This window comes from Ahaetulla prasina, chromosome 3, assembly GCF_028640845.1.
Source record: "Ahaetulla prasina isolate Xishuangbanna chromosome 3, ASM2864084v1, whole genome shotgun sequence".
In the NCBI taxonomy this organism is placed as follows: domain Eukaryota; kingdom Metazoa; phylum Chordata; class Lepidosauria; order Squamata; family Colubridae; genus Ahaetulla; species Ahaetulla prasina.
In genome coordinates, this window is record NC_080541.1 from 174,488,808 (window position 1) to 174,514,480 (window position 25,673).

The 25,673-nt window shown below is 33.2% G+C and overlaps 1 protein-coding gene across 1 annotated transcript in view; it reads left to right on the forward strand.

The window, feature by feature from the left end:
• Positions 1 to 25,673, forward strand: part of PIK3R3 (phosphoinositide-3-kinase regulatory subunit 3) — a 43,706-nt gene that overhangs the window by 11,856 nt on the left and 6,177 nt on the right. Inside the window, exons 2-7 of the mRNA XM_058178925.1 lie at positions 17,475 to 17,586; positions 18,807 to 18,905; positions 21,293 to 21,473; positions 22,249 to 22,374; positions 23,392 to 23,534; positions 24,778 to 24,954. Of these exons, the coding sequence (XP_058034908.1) occupies positions 17,475 to 17,586; positions 18,807 to 18,905; positions 21,293 to 21,473; positions 22,249 to 22,374; positions 23,392 to 23,534; positions 24,778 to 24,954 (838 nt within the window). The remainder of the gene's footprint in view (positions 1 to 17,474; positions 17,587 to 18,806; positions 18,906 to 21,292; positions 21,474 to 22,248; positions 22,375 to 23,391; positions 23,535 to 24,777; positions 24,955 to 25,673) is intronic.

The following is a 25,673-nucleotide window of genomic DNA, read 5'->3' on the forward strand; positions in this document are numbered from 1 at the left end:
CTAGAAATATTCTATTGATCTTGGAATAAGATTTGCTATAGCACATTCACTTTGCTAAAATGAATGAACATAAATATATGTGTCCCAGGATAATGTTGCATATTCTGGGGAGACAGAAGTTCCCTGATGATGGGCTCCAGTAGGATCCCAAAAGCCTGGAAGAATAAACCTTTGGTCCTGCTGATGTACTCAGGTTGGATTCTGCATAACTAAACTAGCTTCAATAAAGTGAATTATAAAATAAAATTTTAACATGTTTGTGTTAAGGAAAAAATGAGGGGGGGAATGTTTTGCAGAAATTTTACCATTTTCTAAGAATAATCCTTTTGTAAAGATGTGTGAAGATTAGATGTCATAGTTGCTGAGTCCACATAAATGACAGAGAACACAATGTAAAGTATAAATGTGTCTTTAATAAGATTCATAAGGCTGTTGGACGAAATAGTCTCCTAAAATTCTGTGGTGTGAATCATGACTGTATTCATTGAATTTGAGCTCTATAGATTTTTTTAGTCAGATAATGAAAGTTAGCTCGTGAAACATATTTTTCTGTTATTTATCTTTCAATTCAACTTACGACAGAATACTCTGACTTCACTGTTTTGTTGTAAATTTTTCCAACATTAATAGAGAACATATAAGCACATTATAGTTGTGGCATAATGCTGCTGTAGAACATTTCAACCATTGTTATTGTTAATATTTTATTTACACACCCGATAAAAATAAATAATTGTAGATGACAGGTTGTTGGTCTTACATGTTTCACATTATTTAAGATTTTTTCTTTTCTATACCTACTATTGATATGACATGATTACAACATTCAGAATGTCATTATGTTCTTAGCAACTGTAGTTCCTTATTAGTTTCCTATTATTTGTAGAATTAATGTATCTTGTTAAACTTGGATCCTAAAATTTAGGGATGTCCTAATAGACATCCCCTGATAATAAGCCCAATTGGGCTTTTGAGCACATGGCAATAAGGCCAAGCACTTATTTCAGGGTTCAAAAAAATATAAGACAGGGTCTTATTTTTGGGAAAACATGGTATTTTGATTTGGGTTAGATTTCATAATTCTTTTCTGTGGGATTGTTAAAAGATACAGGGAATCTTTGAAACTTCTTTCTTATACCACAAAAATAGAAGGGAGGATTAGGAAGTGGTGTACTTCTTAAATCAGAGATGTAATATGGGATGGTTCATGCCTGACCCTTTCTAAAATCATGTACATACCAGAAAAGCAGTTGCAATATCAGTCTTGGTGCTGCATTATAGATGTTTTGAATCAGTGGCACAACAGCATGTAGTAAATTATAATGGCATCAACTGCATGTCAATGTGGGGTTTAACTTAAATAAAAGGGCATGTTTGCACTTACATATCTTGGCATAGATATATATTCATCTTCTTAACTGTTTTTTAAATGTTAGCTGTAATGTTTTCTACTTGGGATATTACAGTTGATATTACAATTTAAAAGCAAAAAAAATATTATTTTTTAAATTCCAGTGGCAAAATTGAAGCGGGCAAATTGTTCTTTTGGTTATCTTAGTTACAGTAATGAAATAGCCATATGATGATATTTGTTAATCAGAAGTGGATAACTTACTGGAAAAACAGCCAATTTGGAGCCATTTATCTGTTTTTGTAAAATGAACTACCTCTAGCTATACTTTATTTACTATATTCAGCTTTTAATCTGAATGAAATTAAACAGCATTTATGGCATTATGTCTTCTTCAACAGATAACCAGTGTGCCCTAATAAAACAGCCAGACTTTGATATCTTTTGCTTGTGATAAGGTAATCAAATGAACACAAGAGCAGCAGGTTTTGGCAAAACTCACACCCCTGTGGCTGTACATGACAGCCTATTGATTTGCCCTGTGCAGGACTCTGTGGTGAGATACACTGCCCTACGCTGCAAACATCTGCTGACTTTACCTACCAAGTATTTAACTGAGTAGCCTGTAATAGATAATGACTTTTGTGTGTGGATATGGCTAGATTGAGATTTAAAGGAAGATGAATCTAGACGCTAAGATAACTTTTTTTTAAAAAAATCATTTGTACACATTTATCTACTGAACTATAGTATATTTCATTAATCACTGCTACCTTCAGAATGTTAAATTAGCTAAATAATGGTCTTTTTCCAAATCAAAATCAATATAAGTTCTCTTTAGAAAAATCCTATGGAATTTCTCTATATACATGTTTGTTTTAGTCAGCATAAAACATTCCCCATTATATTATTGACTAGATCATTTATTTTATTTTGTCATAGCGAAGTATGGCTGCTACTTGGAGACTAGCAAAAGTTAGGTACATATTGATTTAAGGCCTGTAACTGTACCTCAGCCCAGTCTATCAAATAAAGTAATTGCTGTATTGTTCAGAATGCTATATATACACACATGTTGTGTTGAATTTCTAGAAGATAAGAATTCATTAATTGCATTAAAGGAAATAATGCAATTTCCATTCCAGGGAAAAATTGTTTAAAAATCAGAATATAAATAACTTGTCAAATGTTAATTTTATTTATCTCAATGATTGTAATACACATTTAGAAAGCTGACAAATCCTGCCATCATTCTTCACAAATTTTGGCAACTTCTTTGTTTAGGCAACTTCTTTGTTTAGGCAACTTCTATGCCAATCTTAAGTAACTGATCATCTGCTTCATGATAAAGTCATTCTCACTAGCTCAAGGTTGACTCAGCCTTCCATCCTTCCAAGGTTAGTAAAATGAGGATTCAGATTTTGGGAGGGAATATGCTGACTCTGTAAACTGCTTAGAGAGAGCCCATAGTGTAAAGCACTATGAAGTGGTATATAAGTCTCAATGCTATATCTCAATGCTATATCTTTAAATGTAGCACCATCTTTCTCCTGAAGTCAAGTAAGGAGCCCTTGCCTCCTTAGATTTAGATGTATGGAAAATCACGTCTTAACATTCTCCTGATATCTGGGGCTCATATGAGGAGAATGTTAGTTGTGATTTTGCATTCATCTAAATCTAAGGAGATAAGGGCTGCAACTTGACTTCAGGAGAAAAAAGATGTTAGTCATTAAAATGTTTGATAAAACAAAAAAGAAACTACATTTTAGGGCATCATAAGGCAGCAAATGTGCCATTATTCTCTTATGCTTGGTTGAAATAAAGATTGCATTCCAGTTCCTTTTTCTTCTACATATTGAGGGAAACCATGTTTTTAGGACTATTTGTTTTCTGCTTTTCTAAACCTCTCATCTGGTAGAAGCAGAATGCACACTAGCATTAATTCTAGACCACTTTTATGGTCTATCATTCTTACTTTTGATGATTAGACTGTGGAGAAATAGAGGAGACCTAGCTGAAAAAATTGCTACAGTGCTATCAAGAATCGCTTTTGTCAGTCTTAAAAGTCTGAAAAATGAATCGGCAGAAGTGTTGTCCTACTGTTCCATCACTCCCCAAAAAATTGCAGAGGAATGCATGTCTCATTCTTTTGATACTACTATCATAATATTGCAGGAAAGACAAATAAGCAAAAAACAAAACAAAAACAGAACCAGAAAACAGAGACTATAATGGTTCATTAATGATTTTCAGAATTAGTTGAAGCAATTAGAGAAGTTCTTCATAAGTGCAAATTAATGAGAACAGTGAAAATGTTCTCTAGAGGTACCTTTTAGTGCAAAAAATACAATCTTTCATTGGCTTCCTTATTATAAACAATAACATCTTGGAGAATATTTTGAAAAAGACAACCAGAATGTTTTATGATTATTGGATTTTTGCTTACATCCCAGCCACATTTATTTTACAAGTGTTCATTTGGAATGAAATAATAAAGATTCCAAATGCTTCAATACATGCATGTAATATATATCTTGTCTTCTTCTACCAGTTTTGTTTTGTTTTGTGCAATAATGTGGCTATTTGGCTCTGAGCACATACTAATACTGCTTCAGTCCTTCCCCTCATCTTAGGGATGAATATATTTTAGATTGTACCCTGAGGAAAAAGACTCTCTTTTTATGCCTCTGTATGCTGCAATGAGAGACTCTCCTGCTAAAGTGTGAGATATTAAATAAATAGTACTTTTCCCCCAATTGAGGCATATTCAGTCATTTATTTTCATCTTATTTAATGTTTTATTTTACAGCTTGCATTTTATTATATTGACCTGCAAGATGTTTGGAAACCCTCTTTGGAAGGGGCATGTCTTAAAAGGCAGGGACAAAATCATAAATAAATTGGTTCCTAAGAAAGACTGACTTTTAAAATACCTTGCAATATTGCATAGAATAGAATGGTTTTGTAATAGTCAGAATGCTGCTAATCAACATTGTACAGTTGGCCTTTACCAGGAACAAGAAAAACTAATTGGTTGCTTAATGCATCTGGAAAAGCTAGTATGTCTGAAGAAAATGACTTCAGTTAGGGTCACAGCAAATTTGTATTTAAGATATCTATATACAGTTAAAAAAAACAAATAACACGTTATAATTTACCGTAGGATCTTGAAACAAAATTCACAAAATGATTTTAAAAATGTATATATAGCCTGTTTTTCATGCCACTTTTGCAAGTTAAATTGTCCTTCTTCCCCTTGGTTGCTATGCGGTAAGGATATAGATATCCTCCATGAAACATAGAAGACATTTAATAGCTTTAGTTTAAGCTAAAGATACAAGTCTCTATTGAATATCCAGATTACTTTTACCTTAGGGATAAACAGGCAGAAGAGACTAATTAATATTATTCTAGGTATTGTTATAACGCTTCTTTCTTAATCTCCGAGGCCTGTTCCCTTATATGAAAACAAATTACAATAGTTATAAAAATGAGAAAAGTAAATTCTATTTTTTTGGCTGTTCCAGTTCTTGATTAGCCTACTATTGACATGTTTCTACCATTAAATATAAGTATTCCTTTTCACTCTTTCCCATTACTGTTTGGATCAGATTTGTTTTGTTACAAGGTAACAAATGCACTATAAGCATTGTGTAAAGCCATCTCCTTCAAATATTCAGTTGCAAAAAAAAAAAAAAAGCAAAGAAAAGGATTATCTTGTTTCAGAAGAACATGAAAGCAAAATAGCTGAACTAAATGTTTTGCTTAGCGAGTTTTGAAATGAAAGGATGCAACATAAGCCAGTGTGGTGTATCGGTTAGATTAAGCTTAGAGAGTTGCACTTCCAATCCACTCTTTAAATTGTTCATGTAGATCCTGTTATTCAGCTGGTTTGATCTTTTGATGGGAAATGCTCATGTCCAGAGCTGGACTGAAACATTGGCCTCCTAACTTCTGAATGTAGTTCATACTATGTATGAAGCAAGAAATATGTAATTTATTCAATAGTCTTTGGTACCTAAAAGAATTGCAAATATGATATTAATGTTTTGTTTGGATACAGTAAAGTATATGTGCCTTAATAATTCTTTCATTTTGCATTTGTAAGTAGGCTTGATTACTTTGCTATAATGAAATAATACTCATTAAACCTCAAAGAAATAATTAGGTAGCTACCGTATGTTTCGGAGTATAAGACATTCTGAACTATAAGACGTACCTACCTTTTTTGGTGAGGAAAACAAGAAAAAGAAATCTACCTCTGCCTCCCAGCAATTTTATCTTGTTGCAGCAAACAGAAAATAGCCTACTTTACTTTCATTTTCATTTTCAGCATAGCTTGATTAGCACAAGAAAAATATATATGCTCCCAGCAATTTACCTCCTTGCAGCAAGCAGCAGAGGCCTGTGCAGCAATAGGTAATGGCAATCACTGCAGCCTGAAACAGCTGAGTGTCGGGATGCCGATCCAACAGACAATCAAGTTGTGCTAATTAGGCTGTGCTGAAGCTGAAATGGGCTGTTTCTTGCTGCTTGCTTCAAGGAGGTAAATTGCTGGGAGGCAAAGGCCAAAGGGTGGGGGCCAGTGGGTGGGCGGGGCTACATTCGGTATATAAGATGCACCTAAATTTTCACCCCGTTTTAGGAGGGAAAAGGGTGTCTCTTATACTCAAAAAAAAATACAGTAATTTGGTGAATATATTGCTCCGTATTTGTATAATCAAACATGGTTCTAGAGGATTTGGAACATTGTAGATGTTATCACTTGTTTATTTAATATGAATTTGATATCACTATACAAAATTCTGAGCTATTAAAGGGATTTTTTTAGTTTCTTTAATGAAACTATTAGGAAAATTCTGAAATGGGCAAGTTAACTCATTATTTAACACAGTCATAGTAATAGTTATTCTTGCTGATTTATTTATTTATTTATTTTGTCACACAGTATATATAAGCATAAGCATGAAATAACTATACAATATATAAGGGACGCGGTGGCTCAGGGGCTAAGACAGCTGAGCTTGTCGATCGAAAGGTCGGCAGTTTGGCAGTTCGAATCCCTTGTGCTGCTGTGTAACGGGGTGAGCTCCCATTACTAGTCCCAGCTTCTGCCAACCTAGCAGTTTCGAAAGCACGTAAAAATGCAAGTAGAAAAAATAGGGACCACCTTTGGTGGGAAGGTAATAGCGTTCCGTGTGCCTTTGGCGTTGAGTCATGCCAGCCACATGACCACGGAAACGTCTTCGGACAGCGCTGGCTCTTCGGCTTTGAAACGGAGATGAGCACCGCCCCCTAGAGTCGGCAATGACTAGCACGTATGTGCTAGGGGAACCTTTACCTTTACCTTTATATAAGCATATATATAAGTACGAGTATGTAATAACTATATTAATTGGATATAACGAAAGGAAACAATAGGACAGGAACGGTAGGCACGCTTGTGCTCTAATGCACGCCCCTTATACAATAACTGTTTAAAGTTTGTTGCATTGTGCAGCAACAATAAATGTATATTGTGCCTAACACTTACTTTGTTCATTAAATTATGTTTTCCTAAAAGTGGTAGTAATAGAATACTTAGTAATAACTGTAAATAACTGTAAAATCAATGTATGAACTAATAACATGTTTCCTATTGATGAATTTTAGGATTCAACTTCTTGAAACAGAATAAATTCTAAATAAAAGCTAGAATAAATTCTAAATGAAAGTACAGCAAAAGTAGTCAGCACTGTTATGTTTAATCACATTGTGCAACAAGCCTGCATTACTCTTCATCATGATGAACTGATCATTACACAAATGTTACAATATGGTTAAACGCAATCACAATCTCTGAATTAATCTACAGAATAAAATGAGTGCTTTCTCTTATAAGTGTAGAATTAATTTAATATTTTCATGCAATCATCTTAAGACAATTTAAATAGCATTTTCATTATGTCCAGTTATTTTAAGCTTTTTAACATATATAACAGTCACATCAACAGTTAATACTGAACTAAATGGTAGAATTATTGAATAGTTATGTCTGTTTTCTTTAATATGTAGAACACATGGTTAAAAGACACATGTCCATGCATGACATGCATCATCTGTACAGCCTTGTAGGCCCAAGAAGAAGAAGAATGCCCAGGCCTTCGTGTGACTGCTCTTTCGTAATGTCCTGGCACTTTGAGGCAGCAGTCTATATGCAGCTTAATAGTAGTTGACAAAGCATCTGAGTAATTTTAGTCATTATTTTAATTACTTGTTTAACTCTTTGCATTAATATTACAGTTAAAATTACTAACCATGATAATACTGTTCATAATAAGATATTGTTTAATTTTGTCTTTATCAGTGTTACAATGTGAAGTTGCAGAAATATTTCTTCTCTAAAGTCTATTGTATGATTTAGAATATTTTCCATGCTGCCATTATTAACTCCAATTCCTCCAAAATAATAATGCAATAGAATAGAATAGAATAGAATAGAATAGAATTTTTTATTGGCCAAGTGTGATTGGACACACAAGGAATATGTCTTGATGCATATGCTCTCAGTGTACATAAAAGAAAAGATACGTTCATTAGGTACAACATTTACAACACAAATGATGGTCAATATATCAATATAAATCATAAGGATTGCCAGCAACAAAGTTACAGTCATACAGTCATAAATGGAAAGAGATTGGTAATGGGAACAATGAGAAGATTAATAGTAGTGCAGATTTAGTAAATAGTTTGACAGTGTTGAGGGAATTATTTGTTTAGCAGAGTGATGGCCTTCGGGAAAAAACTGTTCTTGTGTCTAGTTATTCCAGTGTGCAGTGCTCTATAGTGTCGTTTTGAGGGTAGGAGTTGAAACAGTTTATGTCCTGGATGTGAGGGATCTGTAAATATTTTCACGGCCCTCTTCTTGATTCGTGCAGTTTACAGGTCCTCAATAGAAGGCAGGTTGGTAGCAATTATTTTTTCTGCAGTTCTAATTATCCTCTGAAGTCTGTGTCTGTCTTGTTGGGTTGCAGAACTGAACCAGACAGTTATAGAGGTGCAAATGACAGACTCAATAATTCCTCTGTAGAACTGAATCAGCAGCTCCTTGGGCAGTTTGAGCTTACTGAGTTGGCGCAGAAAGAACATTCTTTGTTGTCCTTTTTTGATGATGTTTTTGATGTTAGCTGTCCATTTTAGATCTTGCGATATGATAGAACATAGAAATTTAAAGGTTTCTACTGTTGATACTGTATTTATCTTATTTTCTGCCAATTAAACAACACAAAATATGCGTTTTTACATACATGGAAAAAAAAATCCTCCCTTTTGACAACCTTGTGATGCCTTAGTTCAGGGAAGAGTTGGAGAGACTGGATGGAACCGAGCTGGCCGGGTGCCCTTCCTGATGCCACAGGGCATTCACAACAGATATTTTTTTCTTTATGCCCCAGGGGAAAAACATTGGCAGCTACCTAGGACTGACTCTCAGCCTTCCAAGTTGGGAGGCAAGCATCTTCACCACTATTCACTGCTTTAAGCCCTGATTTTCTCAGGTGTTTTCTGCATATTCAGGTATAACAATGTGCAGAAAACAAACTGAGAAAATCAGAGCTTAAAGAGGTGACAAATAATAGTTTAAACAATTAAATTAATTTTCCATTTTCTGAGCTACAACTGAATAGCAACAACAGACTCCGCTCATCCCTACTCCACTTGATACTATTTCCCACTTGATATTAATCCATATTGAATGTATTTGGTCATTTGTAAGGAAAGAAAACCCAGTCGCTCTGAAATAACCTTTCTGGTTATAAAGTTGCTTTTCTCCTGTATTTAAAATCATTTTACAAAAGATGATGATGAAAGAATAACATACCAACATTTTGGCAACAACATATTTTACCTGCAACCTCTAATCATGGACTCCATACTGCTGTGGTAAACCAGAGAAGGGAAAGATCTTTGTCAATAGGCATTGTCAAGAGGCTATCAGAAACAGGATGCTGAAGCTAAAAATCAAGTGACAGGATGAGGCAAGAATTCCTGCCAATGGGAAAACAAACAACTCTCAATTTCTGCAGAACATCAGCATTGTAGAAGATAATACTAGCTTTAGTTTCAGTGTGATGTAAGTCACACAGAACTAGGAAAAATGTGGCTCGACACTCACAATACAGTCCATACTATGGGAACTCTGGAATTTGAAGCAGATTCTAAATTATCATAAAAGTTAATATAGAAATGTCTTGGTATGCTAGAAGTTCCAACCTTTATAGTCTAAATGATTGCAATAACATATTTTTGAAACTTAGATTTCTACTGTATACATAATATTAAGGAATACCGTTGGAAAAACCTGCCTGATCTTCTGTTACATTTATATGCCATTTTATATGCCTGTGACAATCATAGTTAGTAGAGAAGGCAGAAGTAAAATTGTAAATCGCCATCACATGTTATTTTAATAACTACAGTGATTTGCTTAACAACTGAAGGGAAAGTATAAGTCCATCATGATAATGTGATGTTTCACTTAGTGACGATAGTGCTTAGCAATGGACTTGCTAGTCCCAATTATGGCTGCTAAGTGAGGACTACCTGAAGTGTCAAATAATAGTATAACTACCTTTTAGTAACACTTTCTTTTTGCTCTCTGAAGCTTCAGTTTGTTTCATATTTTGAGGTAATAAGACTGCAGTCTTGTGCAAACTTTATGTATACATGAAAGTCCACTGAATGAAAAAGGCCATTATTTTATTATTTATTATTATTATTTATTGAATTTTTATACCGCCCTTCTCCCGAAGGACTCAGGGCGGTGTACAGCCGGAATATATTTCTATGTAGATAATACATTTCACACAAAAATTGAATTCTTGAGCTAAATTATGTGTACGGAAAAGGAAAATAATTTGCAAAGCATGAGTAGCTGTGCTAAAGCTCCTTGATAGAAAGTCATAAATAGTCAGAATACTGACATCACTAACATATGAATTTAAGCACATTTCATATTTGACTGAAATGCTGTTTCTTTCGAAATTCAGTTTCCGATGTTCAGTTAGAATCGTTGGAATTCTGAATGCAGCAGGTTGGTTGGTGATGCTGACTTTAAGAATGGAAGTACCGTTGCAGATACGTTTTAGAGCTTTATTGCATTGTACAAAGTTGTGTTTCTTATTGTGAGAAATCATCTAATTTAGCTTGCATATGCCTAGCTAGCTCCCGAAATCTGAAATTTATTGTATTGATTCTCAGGTATAGAAAAATAAATATTTGTCAAATCATAAACATGGTATGCAAAACTAGAGTTGGGTATTGTTATTCAGACTCGCTTTTGTTGTACTGATTTTTTTTCCCCAGAAGGAAAAAGTTAAACTGTAAAAATTGAAAAAGTTCAAGGGTAGACAACATTCCTATCAATGAAAATTATTGCTACAATTTTTAATATTGTGTTTTCAAATAGATTTATGCATTAAAGAAAAACCAAAATACAGTATTTAAAATTATATCAGGTGACCACCAAAGGAAAAGAATTATTTATACATTTATTCACTATATTCATATTTGTATATAATTTATATTTATTGCATTAAAGATGCATTAAATGAGGGAATCTTATTTTTGAAGGGAAATATTTTTCCATGTACATTTTTTATCCTCCCACTCTCCATCCACTACATTAAACTGTTCTATATTTGTCAACTATAAATTACATTTTAAGGTTTATTTTAAAGTGCACACACTATGTGGCAATACTGTTCTTCATCAGTGTAGTTTTTAACAGTTACTTAAAGTTGTTGTGTGATACTTCTAGAGCATTGATACCAGGTGCCCTACTATTGCTGTATTCCAAAGACTAGAGATTTGTTATATCAGCAGATCAGATACTTTGTTCATAATGTTTTATGGGAGAAAGAATCTAAATTACTTTATACAGTACATCCATTGCTTGGTTCAAACAGATGCTAATTTAACCTAGAACTGTCAGATTTTATTAGCTGGCCAAATAATAACTAAGGTTGCATGTGTCTTGCAAATTTAAGAACTTAGTCTTGAGGGCCCTTCATGTGATTCTTCCCGCTTTCTATGAATAGTAAATACTGTGTTAATTTCCAGAAATCTATCTAAAGTAATAAACTAAGATAGTTTGAAAAATATGCATCATTTACAGCCAATTAATAATGCTTTATTTCAAATGATTTTCAAAAATATGGATTTTTAAAATACAGATTTTCAAACTCAAATTATGCTTTTTTTACTTTAATAGTGGGAGTAAGGCTGCTGATTTATTAATTTTGGAACAGTAGATCACTAATCAAAAACGATGGGTTTGGGGTTATACAAAGTTGCTCAAAGATGTAGTAATGTTTTCTTTAACATTTCCTTTGATAAAAGGATATTCCATGTTGAATTAGATCCATCAGCTAGATGTAAGTTTTTTTTCTGGTGGTGGGGAAGGAGTTACATGTTCACTTTCCATCCAGTATTACCTTTAGAGGAAGTTGTGTCCCTCCATATCTTGTTTGAACTAAGTTATAGCATTTTTTATATTGGCCATGCAGACTGTAAATTGAATTTTGAAATGTTTGAGATGTTTAGTATGTTTAGTATGGCTAAAAGATCTATATCTCTGCCAGAAATAGTAGTTTTCCTGATACGCCTGAGGCCAAAGAGTACCTGTACTACTCAGCAGATCAGGGAGAAGAATATTTCTGCTTATTCCTTAAGAATGTTCTGCCTTGCCCATTTGATCCATTTATTTGAATTTTTAAAAACTACACAAAATCAGAGTTCTATAATGTAGAACTGTTATTTTAGTATTTTGCAGTTTACCTTTTTAATTATATTGTATAGTTTTCCTTTAAAGTTAAAGAGGTTAAAATTAAATGTAGAAGTTTTGTTCTCAGTTATTATTTATATTGTTTTAAAATGCAGTGAAATAATATATACCGGTAATTTGAAAAGTTGGTACTCTATTAAATAAAGCAATGGGATGTTTTGGCCGAGTTTTAGTTCTATTGGACAAGCTTTATCTGGACATATTTGCTTTTGGTTTCTTGGCATCACTTGATAATCGCATAACAGCTGGTATTTGATTGGTTTTTCCCTGTTAGTAAAATATTGGAAGTTGACACCTGGCCTCAGAGACCAAAAAAAATCCACAGCAGTTAATAAAAACCTCTGCTACTTGTATGAAAGCCATTGAATGCAATTGCCTAGATTCTAGAACTTTCAAATGCAAGTTCTTTCACATTTAAATCCCTATTTTTCATAGAATTTTAGAACTAGAAAGAAACTTTTACAATACTTTAACAAAGAAACCATTCTGAATCTGTATTTGGAAACTTTGTTCAGGGTGATGTGGGTTATAAAAGATACAATAAAACTATGAGTGAGTTGTTAATGTATGTAAACTATTTACCATTAGTAATTTAGTTATGTGTTATCAACCTGGGCCGAAACTCCTGGCAGCTTTATAGATAGATGCCAGGACCTGTGCCAGCAATAATTTATAGCTCTTTCAAGTGCATTCCAGTAATGATTTTTGATCTCTGTCTTTTCTATTGCCTTCTCATTCTCTCACTTTCCTAAATTTTCCAAGTTAAGGGAGCATCAGTCTTCGTTTCATTCAGAACCAATTGATTAATTTTTGCCATTCATAATGCTGTCAGTAAACATCTCTAAATTTGTAAGTTGAAGGTGACTATCTTTTCTATCTCATTTTTTCTTAAAGTTTTGATTTTACATTTCTATATCACTGGAATAACAGTTACTTTCACTTGTTTGGATCTTTTGTGGAGTGCGGATCGTAGAAACGATCATACCTTAATTTGTTGTTGCTTCCTTCTTAGTAAATCTCTTTACCTTTCCTAGAACAATGCACACTGTTTTTCCTTGGTCCCAAGAAAACTAAAATATATGTCAAGCTTTTCCATCAACTGCTTCAATAAACAGTTTTTTAAAAATATTTAACACCAACCCAGATTTTTCAGTTTTTATTTTGAACTGTTCTAAAGCTTCTTTACTTTCAGTTAACGAAGTGGTGTCATCTCAGATCTTAAACTGTTAGCGATTTTACCTCAAATTTTGGTCCAAGCCATCATCTTCTATTTTTCAGATGTATTTGCTATACAAGTTAAATAGATATGAGGACAATGTGCATTCTTTCTCAATCTATTCCTTATTCTCAACTACCCTGATTCTCCAATTCAGTTCTTACAGTAGCTTTCTTGATCATTGTAAAGTTTTCTCAGAAGAATAATTGGGTCTTCGAACACTTTGATTAGCTATAATGTAGGACACGTTCTGGTATGATCTACACAAAAGCCTTGCTGTAGTCAATAAAGAAAAGGTAATTTTCTTTTTTTACTTTCTCTTCCTTCCTCTGTTATCCATTTTATGTTTGTTATCTGATCTTGTGACCCTCTATCTTTTCTGAAAACTCTCTGTCCATTCATTTTGCTGTCTCCCGGTATAGCTTTGTTCTTTGTAAAATTTTAAGCAAAACTTTGTTGTATGAGAAATTACTATGACAGGTTAGTAATTTCAAGGATTTATTTTTTTTTTGCATCCCTTCTTTAGGATGATTATATAACCTGATAGTTTTTCTGTCTTGGCTATACTGTAAATATTCCTATAATTAATTCAAAACATTTTTCATTTTTATTATTTTCCTTGTTTTATATTCTTGATTGAGATATAGTCTTATTCCTCTCTTGCTTGATTCTGAAAATCATCATCAATTACTACACAGGCTTGTTCAATTCTTTCCCGTTTCAAATTTTGAGAATATTTTTTTCACTTTGTTTTTTCTAATGTCTCTACACATAGCTCCTAGAGTCTCTTTCACTTGTTAAACATATTTAACCTATTATTTATATTGACCATGAGTTCTAACTGTGCCAGCTCAAATCTTTCTGGGACATGTTTTATCTTTCATTTTTTAAAGGTAATCCATACATTTGGCACCTAAAATTGATGCCATGTTCCACAATCTATACCTGGATGTATTCTTACTGTATGTTCTCTTTCATATTATAGAGCTGATTTCGTTCATTCAAATTAAATTGTCAACTGCTTTTAGCCCACCAGAGTAACCAGAGCAGCTCGCAGATTATTAAAAATAGCCTGCTAACAATAAAGCTGCCTTTAGCAGCATACAGGTCCTCTTGTCTCTTTATGAACTGCAAAAAACTCGGGAAGTATTCTTATCCTTCTAAAGAGACAAATCCAGTACATTGCATTGGGATTTGTAACGATGCTGTAAAAGATTATGAGAGAGGTTTCTGCTCTGGTCTTCTTAGTTCTTTGGCATCTACACTGACCATTGAGCCAAGCTCAGTCTTCAAACTCTGTGTGGCTGCTTAGATTGTGACTTTGTATACTTGCAAATTATTCTTTGTATAGCAAGTAGTAAATTGCAACTGGCATACTTTGTTCTTAATTCTCTCAATCCTTTTCCATTTATAGCAGGACATAGTTCAGAGTAACTGTATCCTAGCATGCTATTGTTTATTTCATGGAATCATAAAACTGAAAGGGACCATTTAAACCAATCAGTCTAGCCCTTGTTCAGTGCATAAATTCAATTAAAAGTGCCCATAACTGTCCAGCCTGTTTCAATACATCCAGGGAAATGGAGCTCACATTCTTATTGGTTATTGATTTCTACTGTTAAAGTGCTCTTACTGTTGAATTTTTCCTAATATTCAAACAGAAATCTGCCTCCCTGATACTTAAGACCCCTATTCCTGGTTTTATATTCATAATTTATAGTATGTTCTCTCCATTGATAGCATGTGAAGCCATTTTTCCTTAAATATTGTGTACTTATATTCACAATTTGTTCTGTGAAACAGTGATGGTTTCATATAGAACTAATGTGAACATCCCCTATTTATATAATATATAAATAAATACAATATAATGCAAAATTCTGGAGTTTCCACTGTGATTGAAAGTATGACTGATTAATGATCACATGATACTTTTTGTGAGCCCAGTGCCTAGCAGATATATGATGAGTGTCCCCGGATCGGAACAGAAATTGAAATAAGAATCCTAAATTTGTCATATCAATAATTATTTAAATTTTATGGTGGCAGAAATATTCAAATATGTTTTATTTATGTATCAGAAAGATATAATGACATCCTGTGAATCTGCAACATTATCTTCTGTAATTTGACTGCTCCGTAGGTACAGAATGCTAACGACTAACGTTGGTGTTTAGAAAATAGTTGTACACTATCACAGTTCCTGTTGCATTCTTGTTCTAAATATATAGGAATTCATTCCAAACCTACACCCCCATGCACCCCCTTTTCTAAATCTTCTGTTACGCCCATCTTCTAACTATCATCAACATGGCTAATAGAGATACTTGTTTTCACTCTTCAAGTCAAGTTTAGAAACGTATTGTGGGATAGGAAACATTTAGAAACAGGAACCAGGAAGGAGTCTCCGAGGTCTAGTCCACTGGAACAAAGTTAATCTCTAAACAAAGAATACAGAATCTTAACAAGGCAACTCCACCAGCTTTAAGATAATCAATTCCATTTTTGAATAGCTGCTGCTAAAAAATGTTTCCTGACGTTTAGTTAAAACCCCATGTCTTAGGACTTGAGTTTATTGGTTTGTTTTCTGCCCTCTGGAGTAAACAGAGAATAAATTTGCTGCATTTACATTAAAGTCCTAAAATATTAGCACGCAGTTTGACCTCAGCATTGTTACTTGTTTTCCCTTTAGCTATATTAGTGTAGCTACATTAGGATTTACTTTTCTTACTTATGAACATGCATAGCTGTATTAAAAGCATCAGGGGACATTGTTTCTCATAGGCCATCTATTTTATCTTAAAATTCCCTGACCCCGTTAGGATAGGGTAATTTTAAATGGGGATGTCAGGAGCTTTATGCATCCAAACCATGTGTTTTTGTGGCAGTATATTATCAAGTTCCTTAGGATGCAGACCTCAAATGTACTCCTGAAACTAAACACAGCTTTTATTTTGTGCAGTATATTACATAGTACTAAACATCTGTGGGAAAGGATTTAGGAAATATTTTATATGAGATCTTCAATGGTTAGTGTATGTTTTTCTTTTTGCCAGTGCTGTATTGAAAAGGCATGGTTCATCCCTCATAAAATTGTGTCTCCTTTGAGTCAACCTTAGCTCCAAATGACTTCATGGATATGTCCAAGTAGTTTTCTTGGCAATGATATAAATGTGATTTGCAATTGCCTTTTCATATGTGGTATTTTTTGTTATTCTTCTATCTGAGTATTAATCAAATGTAATTGTGTATGTTTTTGAGGTCAGGGAGACCAGACCTGAACTCAGTGTGTGTGTGTGTGTGTGTGTTTGTAAGTGTGCATGCATATTAAATAATCTTAAATAATCTTCCATGGCTCTTTTTTAATTGGCTTTCCATTAATCCCAGCCAGAAAAGTTCTGGTTTCAGTTGAATGTTGATCTTTAAAATTCTTTGTATCGTTTTATGTATTTGAATCCAAAAATTTCTGGCTTTTTTACAAGTCTACCAATCATCATAAAATGACCCTTCTTACTGTCCATATTTCCAAAATAAATTTGAAATACCTTTATACATTCAAGACAATTTTTCTGGAATCAACCAACAGCATATAACTTTCCAAAAGTTCTTTTTTAAGTTATAACAATGTAAACGTCAGTCCTTCTAAGCACATATATTCCCCCACTGTTCCATCAATATGTTATATCCAGAGTCCTAGCCCCATTTTATCATACAGTGCTTCTTCCATTTCAACATACAATTCATATTGCTGAGAGCCTTTTGACTGGCTGTAACAACTGATTGAACTCAAAATGCAAGATAACTGTATGTTGTGTTATGGCAAAGATATTAATGTAATTTATTTAATTCAAGCACTACCTAATTCCGGAATAAAATTTGCAGATGAAATAATTTTATGTGTAATCAAATAACAGCTAAACAAAATGTATCTTAAATTTCAGGAAGGACACTTTTGTTTTTAGTTTCTTGCATGTTATTAATAATTGTGTTCTTAAATTGTCTTATTCCCACTTGAATCTTCTCTTTAAATTGTTTTGATTGTACTATGCGGTCAGAAATAATAGACCAAATTTCTCTTTCAGCGCTTCCTCCAAAGCCCTCCAAACCAATAACTCCTATCAATACAAATGAGATAAAAGAGAACTGCAGCTCGCCATTGCAGGAAGCAGAATGGTACTGGGGAGACATCTCAAGGTAAAGAATATTAAATAATATGCAATTATGTAGGCAATATTGTGAAGATAGTAAGCTTGGTGAAAAGTTTTTTTTACTCAATGTTAAAATTACAATTTTGCTACTTGTTAAACCATAATGAAATCAAGAAATGGACACTTACTTTAATTTTTGAAAACTACATTTTCATAACTAAAAACTGATTTTTATCTTAAAATCAAATGTCTAAAATAGCCTAATTTCAAGTGAATTTGATCTTAAACCATTTTGCATTTAATATAACTGTCTAATTTAAAAAAGAATCAGGAGAAAAGGTATTTGATTAGATAATGCAGAATATATGATTCAGTAGGTCATGTGCAGTGCACTCTTACAGAGGTGGCAGGGGAGTAGCAATGCTTCTTTTCCACTGGCAGAGCTACAGTTGCTATTATGGCTACATTACAACCATTATTGTGCAAATTAGAAATATTGTGATTATCAATAAAGCATTTGCAGATCTCCTTTTATTTCATTTTTAAAAAAAATCTCTTTTGCTCAGTAACTGCCACACATCAGTGTCATTCTTCAAATAATTGATTTTGTAGTTTTCTTAAATTGGTTCATAAAACCAACAAAAAAGTAGACTACTATTTAGGTAAAGTCCCATGCATCTTAATCATTTATTACAACCAAGTATATGTTCAGGAAATAATCAGTTACAAAACAAAAGTTGATACATTGTATACATTTAATTAATGTAAAATTGTCCTTGGATTCAGGTAATTTAAAAGTATCAACAATAAATAACCTGATGTGAAGCAATCCTTAGTTACTGCACTTATCGGTAATATAACTAATCAGAAGTAACTAGTACAAATATTAGCTTGTGTTTTTTTTTTAACTTTAATTAAAGCTTCAAACCATATAAGTAAATTCTAAAAATTGGCTGCAAACTATATTAGGCAATAGTGTTCTGAAAGTTTTAAGTAGGAAGCGTGTAATTGTTTTGGAAGGAAAGAAAACAAAAGTACCTACCGTGTTTCCCCGAAAATAAGAGCCTGTCTTATATTTTTTTTGAACCCTGAAATAAGCGCTTGGCTTTATTGCCCTGCGCTCAAAAGCCCGATTGGGCTTATTATTAGGGGATGTCTTATTTTGGGGAAAAGAGGGTAGATGTTTTTGGAATTAACATTGGTATTACGATCTAATCCCATTAAAAGTAAAAGTAAATGTATTTTATTTACTTCTTATATTTCCAGAGAAGAGGTAAATGACAAACTCCGAGACATGCCAGATGGAACATTCTTGGTGCGAGATGCATCAACAAAGAAACAGGGAGACTATACACTCACACTCCGGTAAATAACTGAGATATTATCATATAATTTGTCCTGTCCGTTCTAAAGTTCTGTTTAACACTTGCTAGTAAACCGATGTGTTGCAATCAGTGAATGTGAATGGTAAATATTCTTTATTGTCCTAGAACGTTTTTTTATGTACTATATGTGCTGGGCTATAAAAGTGCCGCATAATACGAAGGAGTAACATCCTCTGTGCCAGAGCATTTGCAAACTCTATGGAAATTGGCAGCCTAGCACTTTTTTCTTTCTCTATAAAACCAGGTTCTGGAGGTGATGGTTTCAGTTTCAAAGGATGTCAGATTTGAGCTGCTTTTCATTCTTGGTTGTTATAATTATCTTTAGCAGTTTCCCTATAGCTATTGTCCACACCTTTTCTTTTGTCCCAGAAAGTTATCTGAAGGCAAATTAAAGATCTCAAAATAAGCAATGATACATAATGGTTCTCTTTAATAGTAATAGTAATAATAATACTTGCCTTTCCTTGGAATAACTAGCACAATTACAATAGCACTTAGACTGATGTACCACTTCACAGTATTTTACAGCCCTCTCTAAGCGGTTTATAGAGTCAGCATATTGCGCCCAACAATCTGGGTCCACATTTTACTGACCTCGGAAGGATGGAAGGCTGAGTCAACCTCGAGCCGGTGAGACTCGAATTGACTTCACAAAAAGTTAACTGTGCAGGGGAAAGGAAGATGTGAAATTTCTCAGTCTTTTATATACTTCCAGTCTCTTGATATCTCTCACATACAGGTAATCCTTGATTTACAACCATTCGCTTAGTGACAGTTCAACGTTAAAAAGGCACTAAAAAGTGACTTGCGACATTTTTCACACATGACTGTTGCAGCATCCCCATGGTCAAATGATCAAAATTTAAACATGTGACCTTCTGACAGTAAAGTCCATGGGGAAGCCAGATTAATTTAACAACTGTATCACTAACTTAACAATTCCAGTGACCTACTTAACAAGAAAGGTTTTAAAGTGTGGCAAAACTCACTTAACAACTTTCTTGTTTAACACCAGAAATTTTGGCCTCAACTGTGGTCGTAAATCGAGGACTACCTGTGTGTTTCATGTATACTATTTCTATAGCCAGGACAAGCAAGTGAACCATGCCTTAAAAAAAATAATCTTCCATTCAATCATGACCAATTCTCAGAGATGGCCTGAACAATGGCTTGCGGTTTTTTTGGCAAGGTTTTCAGGAGTGGCTTGCCAGTGCCTTTTTCCTAGGCCTGAGAAAAAATAACTAAGTTCACCCAGCTGGCCTTTTATCCAAGGTAGGAGAAGAACTCATGGTCTTTCAGTTTCTAGCTGATACCTTAATCACTACTTCAAATTGTTTCACAAACCAAACAAACTCAAATCAAAAGTTATTTTCAAGGAGTGTTGTTTTGCATTGAATACTTCTCTTGTATTTAACTCCTAATCTGGGATGATTTACCCTCATAAATTAGATCTATCTTCTTATGGGATTCCTGTTTATGTCTATCTTTCATTATTAAAAAAAATATTTGTTTTTTCTTTGCTTCTTTGTCATCAAATACAGTGTTTTATTTTGCTTTCGTAAAATTAATGGCAGCTGTTGGTTTTTTTAGTAAATGCGGGATAGGTCAAACAAGAATGCAAAAGCTAAAGGCTGGCTTCTGCTCTCTGCTTCAAACATTTTCTTGACCAGCCATTAATATTTTTAGTTTTGTTACATATATATGTGCAACAACCACATGATTAAAAACTATTGAGAATTATATTCTCATATTTATCTTAACTGTTTTTAAGATACTAATTCTTCAAAAAAAGTACATTACAGTAAAATAATATCTGGAAATAGAAAGGATTGAATTTTCCAGATTCACCCAACCAATTGTTTTAATATATTGAATCCAGAAGAATTGTTTTATTTGCCTATAGCAATGCAGATATACAAATGGTTTCAGTATATTTGAGGCCAGCTAAATTATTTTCCTTGTAGTTCTGTAGAACATCTGACCATATAATTAGGCAAAGAAGCCAAATCGTGCCTTATAAAATTTCACAGGTTCAAAGAATAATGTTTTCTATAATTCCTAAAAAAACTTTCTCTACCAAATTTTAAATTAAAATTTTAATTTAATGCATTTAATTTAATGTTCTTAACAGTTAGTGAGGTTTGGGTGTAGCTCTACTTAGGATGCATTTTCATATAATTTTTAAAATACTAATATTAAAGAAATGAATGAAGTGTTACAGATGAAAATGAAAATTTATGGTGCAAAATAATTAGGCAGGAATTGTTCTATTTGGCTTTCTGTTCTAGCATAAAGTATGTTATGATTTGTATGCATCATCAATGAAATGTGCTATGTACCTGATGATTGTTATTATCTACCTTCTAGGAAGGGTGGCAACAATAAATTAATTAAAATCTATCATCTGGATGGGAAATATGGCTTTTCTGATCCACTGACATTTAATTCTGTTGTGGAGTTGATTAATCACTATCATCATGAATCTCTTGCCCAATATAATCCTAAACTTGATGTGAAGCTGATGTATCCTGTATCTAAATATCAGCAGGTAAGTTTTCAAAGAGTGTATAGGTGGATTTCTTTGAATGTTTATGGAAAAATAGGCTATGAACAAACTTTTCTACTCCTATTTGAACACTTTAATTTACCACAGCTAAAATATGATTGTTTCAAGAGCTTTTACTTTAGAGTACCCATTTCCTTAATTATTTAATGTAAAAATAAAAGTTTACTATTTCAACGTAAATAAATGCAGACGCTTTTTAGATGTTAATAATTTATCTTTGCACCATGTATATCAATTATTTGGCATTATTTTTAAACTGTAATGGTTGAGATCTGTTCATCTAATATAATTTCACATCAAGTTTTTCAAAAAGTGTATCTAAATGAATCTTGATGCAAAACTAAGATGAACAGATTATAATTTTATCTACTCACCATAAAATTTGCATTTGATATCTTTTTTTTAAGAAAAAAAAGACCCAATTTCATTGATGAAAACCTATCATGCTTTATAATGAGATTAAACAATTAATTAAGAAGTTGGTGTTGGGCCTTTATTCAAAAAAAAGTTGATCTCCAAAAAAGTCCCAAAACTATATCAACTTTAGACCTAAAGATTTCCTTAGGAATTGAAACAGTCAGCATTTAAAATCTGGGTGGAGAAATGTTGGTAATTGAGAAGACTTTGTCTTCTTTGTACTACAGGGTTTGACTTTGTACTACGGGGTTAAGAAAATTGATGTGTTTTCTCCGAGGTAGAAAGAAGCATCTGAATTTCTTTCGTAGAAAATTCTATCTATTTTCTGCTCTGTATGCAGGATCAGCTGGTAAAAGAAGATAATATTGATGCTGTGGGCAAAAAGCTTCAGGAATACCACACTCAATATCAAGAGAAAAGTAAAGAATATGACAGATTATATGAAGAATATACCAGAACATCACAGGTATAATTGCAAGTTGATTACATTCTCATGGTGACCTATGCAAAAAATAGAATATGACAGTAAAAGCCCATGCAAACCAAAGGGGTGCTTGATTTTCAATATATAGTTTTCCTCACTATATTCTGAAACATACGTGTGTCAATTTGACCACTAAAACTGCTATGGGAAGGGTTTGGGGTTTTTTTTAAAGCATTTGTTTTACTCTTTTTCATCCCGCACATGCCATTTTACTATATATCACAGGCCAATATGAAATTAGAATTTGTGACTTGAACCAAGCTGCTCTATTAATAGTTATGTATAGTTCCTTTACAAAATTTACATTCCCTCTAAACTGAGATTATATCATCATATATATGAAAAGTCTATGTTCCAGGTGGGAACTATTCTTGCAGAATGCAAGAATTACAGAGTGGTTTTTAGTTTTGACAATAAACCTTCTGGAACAGGAAACATTTTCGTTTGTGCTAGACATTTTGAGATACAACCACATCTGGAATGCTACTTCCTATTCTTTATTTCTTAAAAAAAATCTCAGATTGGCACATTCAAAAGAAAAACAGAATATGCATTGTTGCAAAACACATTAGAAAAGTTATCACATCATCTATGAAAGCTCCTTCTCATATCTTATCACTATTTCATGCAAATAGACCTGCGTTTACATTATTTTTGCTTTTCAAGTTGCTTCCCTCCTTAAACTTTCTTGTGCTTCTACATTAAGATCTAGAGCTGGAGGATTCATATTTGGTTTTAGGGGTTAGGTTCACTTAGTTCTTCATGATTGAGGCCACTTTAATTTCTTTACTTATATAGTTGCTTTTTTCATCATTTAAGGTAACAAATCTGAATTTGAATCAATTTTAACAAAATTTAAAGTGTTAAAAAAGCTCAAATTTTATAAATTTTGCCCCCTAAATTAATAGTGTGCTGTATTTTTATGTATAAGAAGTCCTTCTAATAGCTTTATGCTTCTGGTTGTAAACTATTATCTTTTAAATGGACTGCTTTGTACAGGAAATTCAGATGAAGAGGACAGCAATAGAAGCTTTTAATGAAACAATTAAAATATTTGAAGAGCAATGCCACACCCAAGAACGGTATAGCAAAGAATACATTGAAAGATTTCGAAGAGAAGGGAATGAAAAAGAAATTGAACGGTAAGTCTACCAAATACTATATCTACTAATAATATTTAGTTCAGTATGGTAATTACATTGTCAGCCCCATATTGTTTAATTGTTCTCCAAAGTAGCTAACATTAAATATTAAAGAGTACCTAAATAACTAATCTGGAGTCATTTCATAGGTATGCAGTTTCCAGCTATGAATTACAGGGATATTTTTTTGACTAATGAAAGCTTAATGGTTTTAACATATAGTCTTTAAAAAATATTTTGAATTTCCATTTTCTAAATTAAGGGACAAACAGTTCAGGTATATATTAATTGTAATTTTAAAAACTTAATTATGCTGTTTGAAGTCAGCAGAATCTTTACAGGACAGAGATACAACCAAGCAGGAAAATTTAATAACACAATCGTGTTGAATGATATTTTTACATATTCTAGAGGCATAATTATAGCAGCAGAACAATACTCAATTATATAACTGGATTTCCTTTTAGTTCAGATTCTGATACCATATGCCAAAATCATTTTTACACAGCATGTCATCTGTCTTCCTCACAATATCATTTAAATATTATCTGAAAGAAGGACATGGTCAGACTGAGGAGAAAACAAGCCCCTTCTTGGTAACAGGAACGTTTGAAAGCCGGGGCCAATGTCAGCTGCTGACACTTTTTTCTTTGAAAACTCTGTGTGCTCATCTGATCATTGCCTTGGTCATGGATCCTTCCACTGTCCTTCAGAGACATTCTCTACACTCTCTACATCAGGCTTAGCATCTTATTCTCAGCCCTCTTTCATATTTGTGCTAGGACTTTCCTGGATCAAGATATTTCATCTTGTCAAAGACCTAGCATTGGAGGCTGGCAAAAAGGCAAGAAGAGACCTCAGGGTTTCCCTCTGAGATCAGAGTTCTGTTTTCTGTCTCATCACTTCTATCACCTGAGACACATCAAAGCAGTTTGTAGGAATCTAGGTACATTATAGATACCATAAGGGTTTTTCCTGATATAATGAAGATAATTTAGCTGATTGAGGTTGACACGAGTATATACTATTAGTTAAACTTTAAGGCTTTTTTTTTAAAAAAAGGAGGAATTGGAAATGGGATGTTTTCAAGTCGGACAAGAATTATTCTGTGGAGAGCATACTATTGATTTGGGTACTATATAATTATGGATAAAATATGTGCATACTTTTAAAATTAGAACTTAATATTTTAGTTTGAGAAGTGTATTTGTAACTTTTAAAAACACTAGATTTTGTTTTATAGGATTATGATAAATTATGAAAAATTGAAATTGCGCCTGGGTGAGATTCATGATAGTAAGATGCGACTGGAACAAGATTTAAAGAAGCAAGCCCTGGACAACCGAGAAACAGACAAGAAAATGAACAGTATCAAACCTGATTTTATCCAGCTACGCAAAATCAGAGATCAGTACCTTGTGTAAGTAAGCACAAGCTAAGCACTTAACCATTATTCACTACCTACTACAACACCCAGTCTCTGCTTTAATTCCAAGAGAATGGTAACAAAACTAAACAAGATATTACAAAAGGATTTTTAAAATGTTTGAATAGTTTTTAATTAATACAAAAGGTCCTGATTCAGAGTGGGATTTTAATTAGAAGCAAAAAAAACAATGGCCAACCAGGTCAATTTCCCCACTACCACTTGCCTCTACTAATAACGTAGTATAAGATAAGTGAGTTTCTTGACACAAAAGAATTATAAATTTAGCTAACCTTTTCAGCGCTTGTTCAATACCATTCCTGTTCCATATTCCCAGACAATTTGAAATGAAAGGCAATGCAATGCTCATAGACTAATTAGTTCAATTATGCCATTCTGCAATATGGTGACTTCGTGCATTAGAGTTATGATGATTGGGGGCATCATTGAATAAATCAACCATTCTTACTTGTTATTGAGGAAGAAGAAGGAAGGGTAGTTCTTACATACCACAAATATTTTCTATGCCATAATCGGCTGTTTTTGCCAAGAAAGAAAATGTCACATAATGTACAAACACATAAAAGAAGCACAACTGTCTTCTTCTCCATTAAAACATTATTGTTGGGGATAGTTCTGTGATAAAACCATTTATATTGATAAAATAATAGGTCTAGTATTGTTGGGGATAGTTCTGTGATAAAACCATTTAT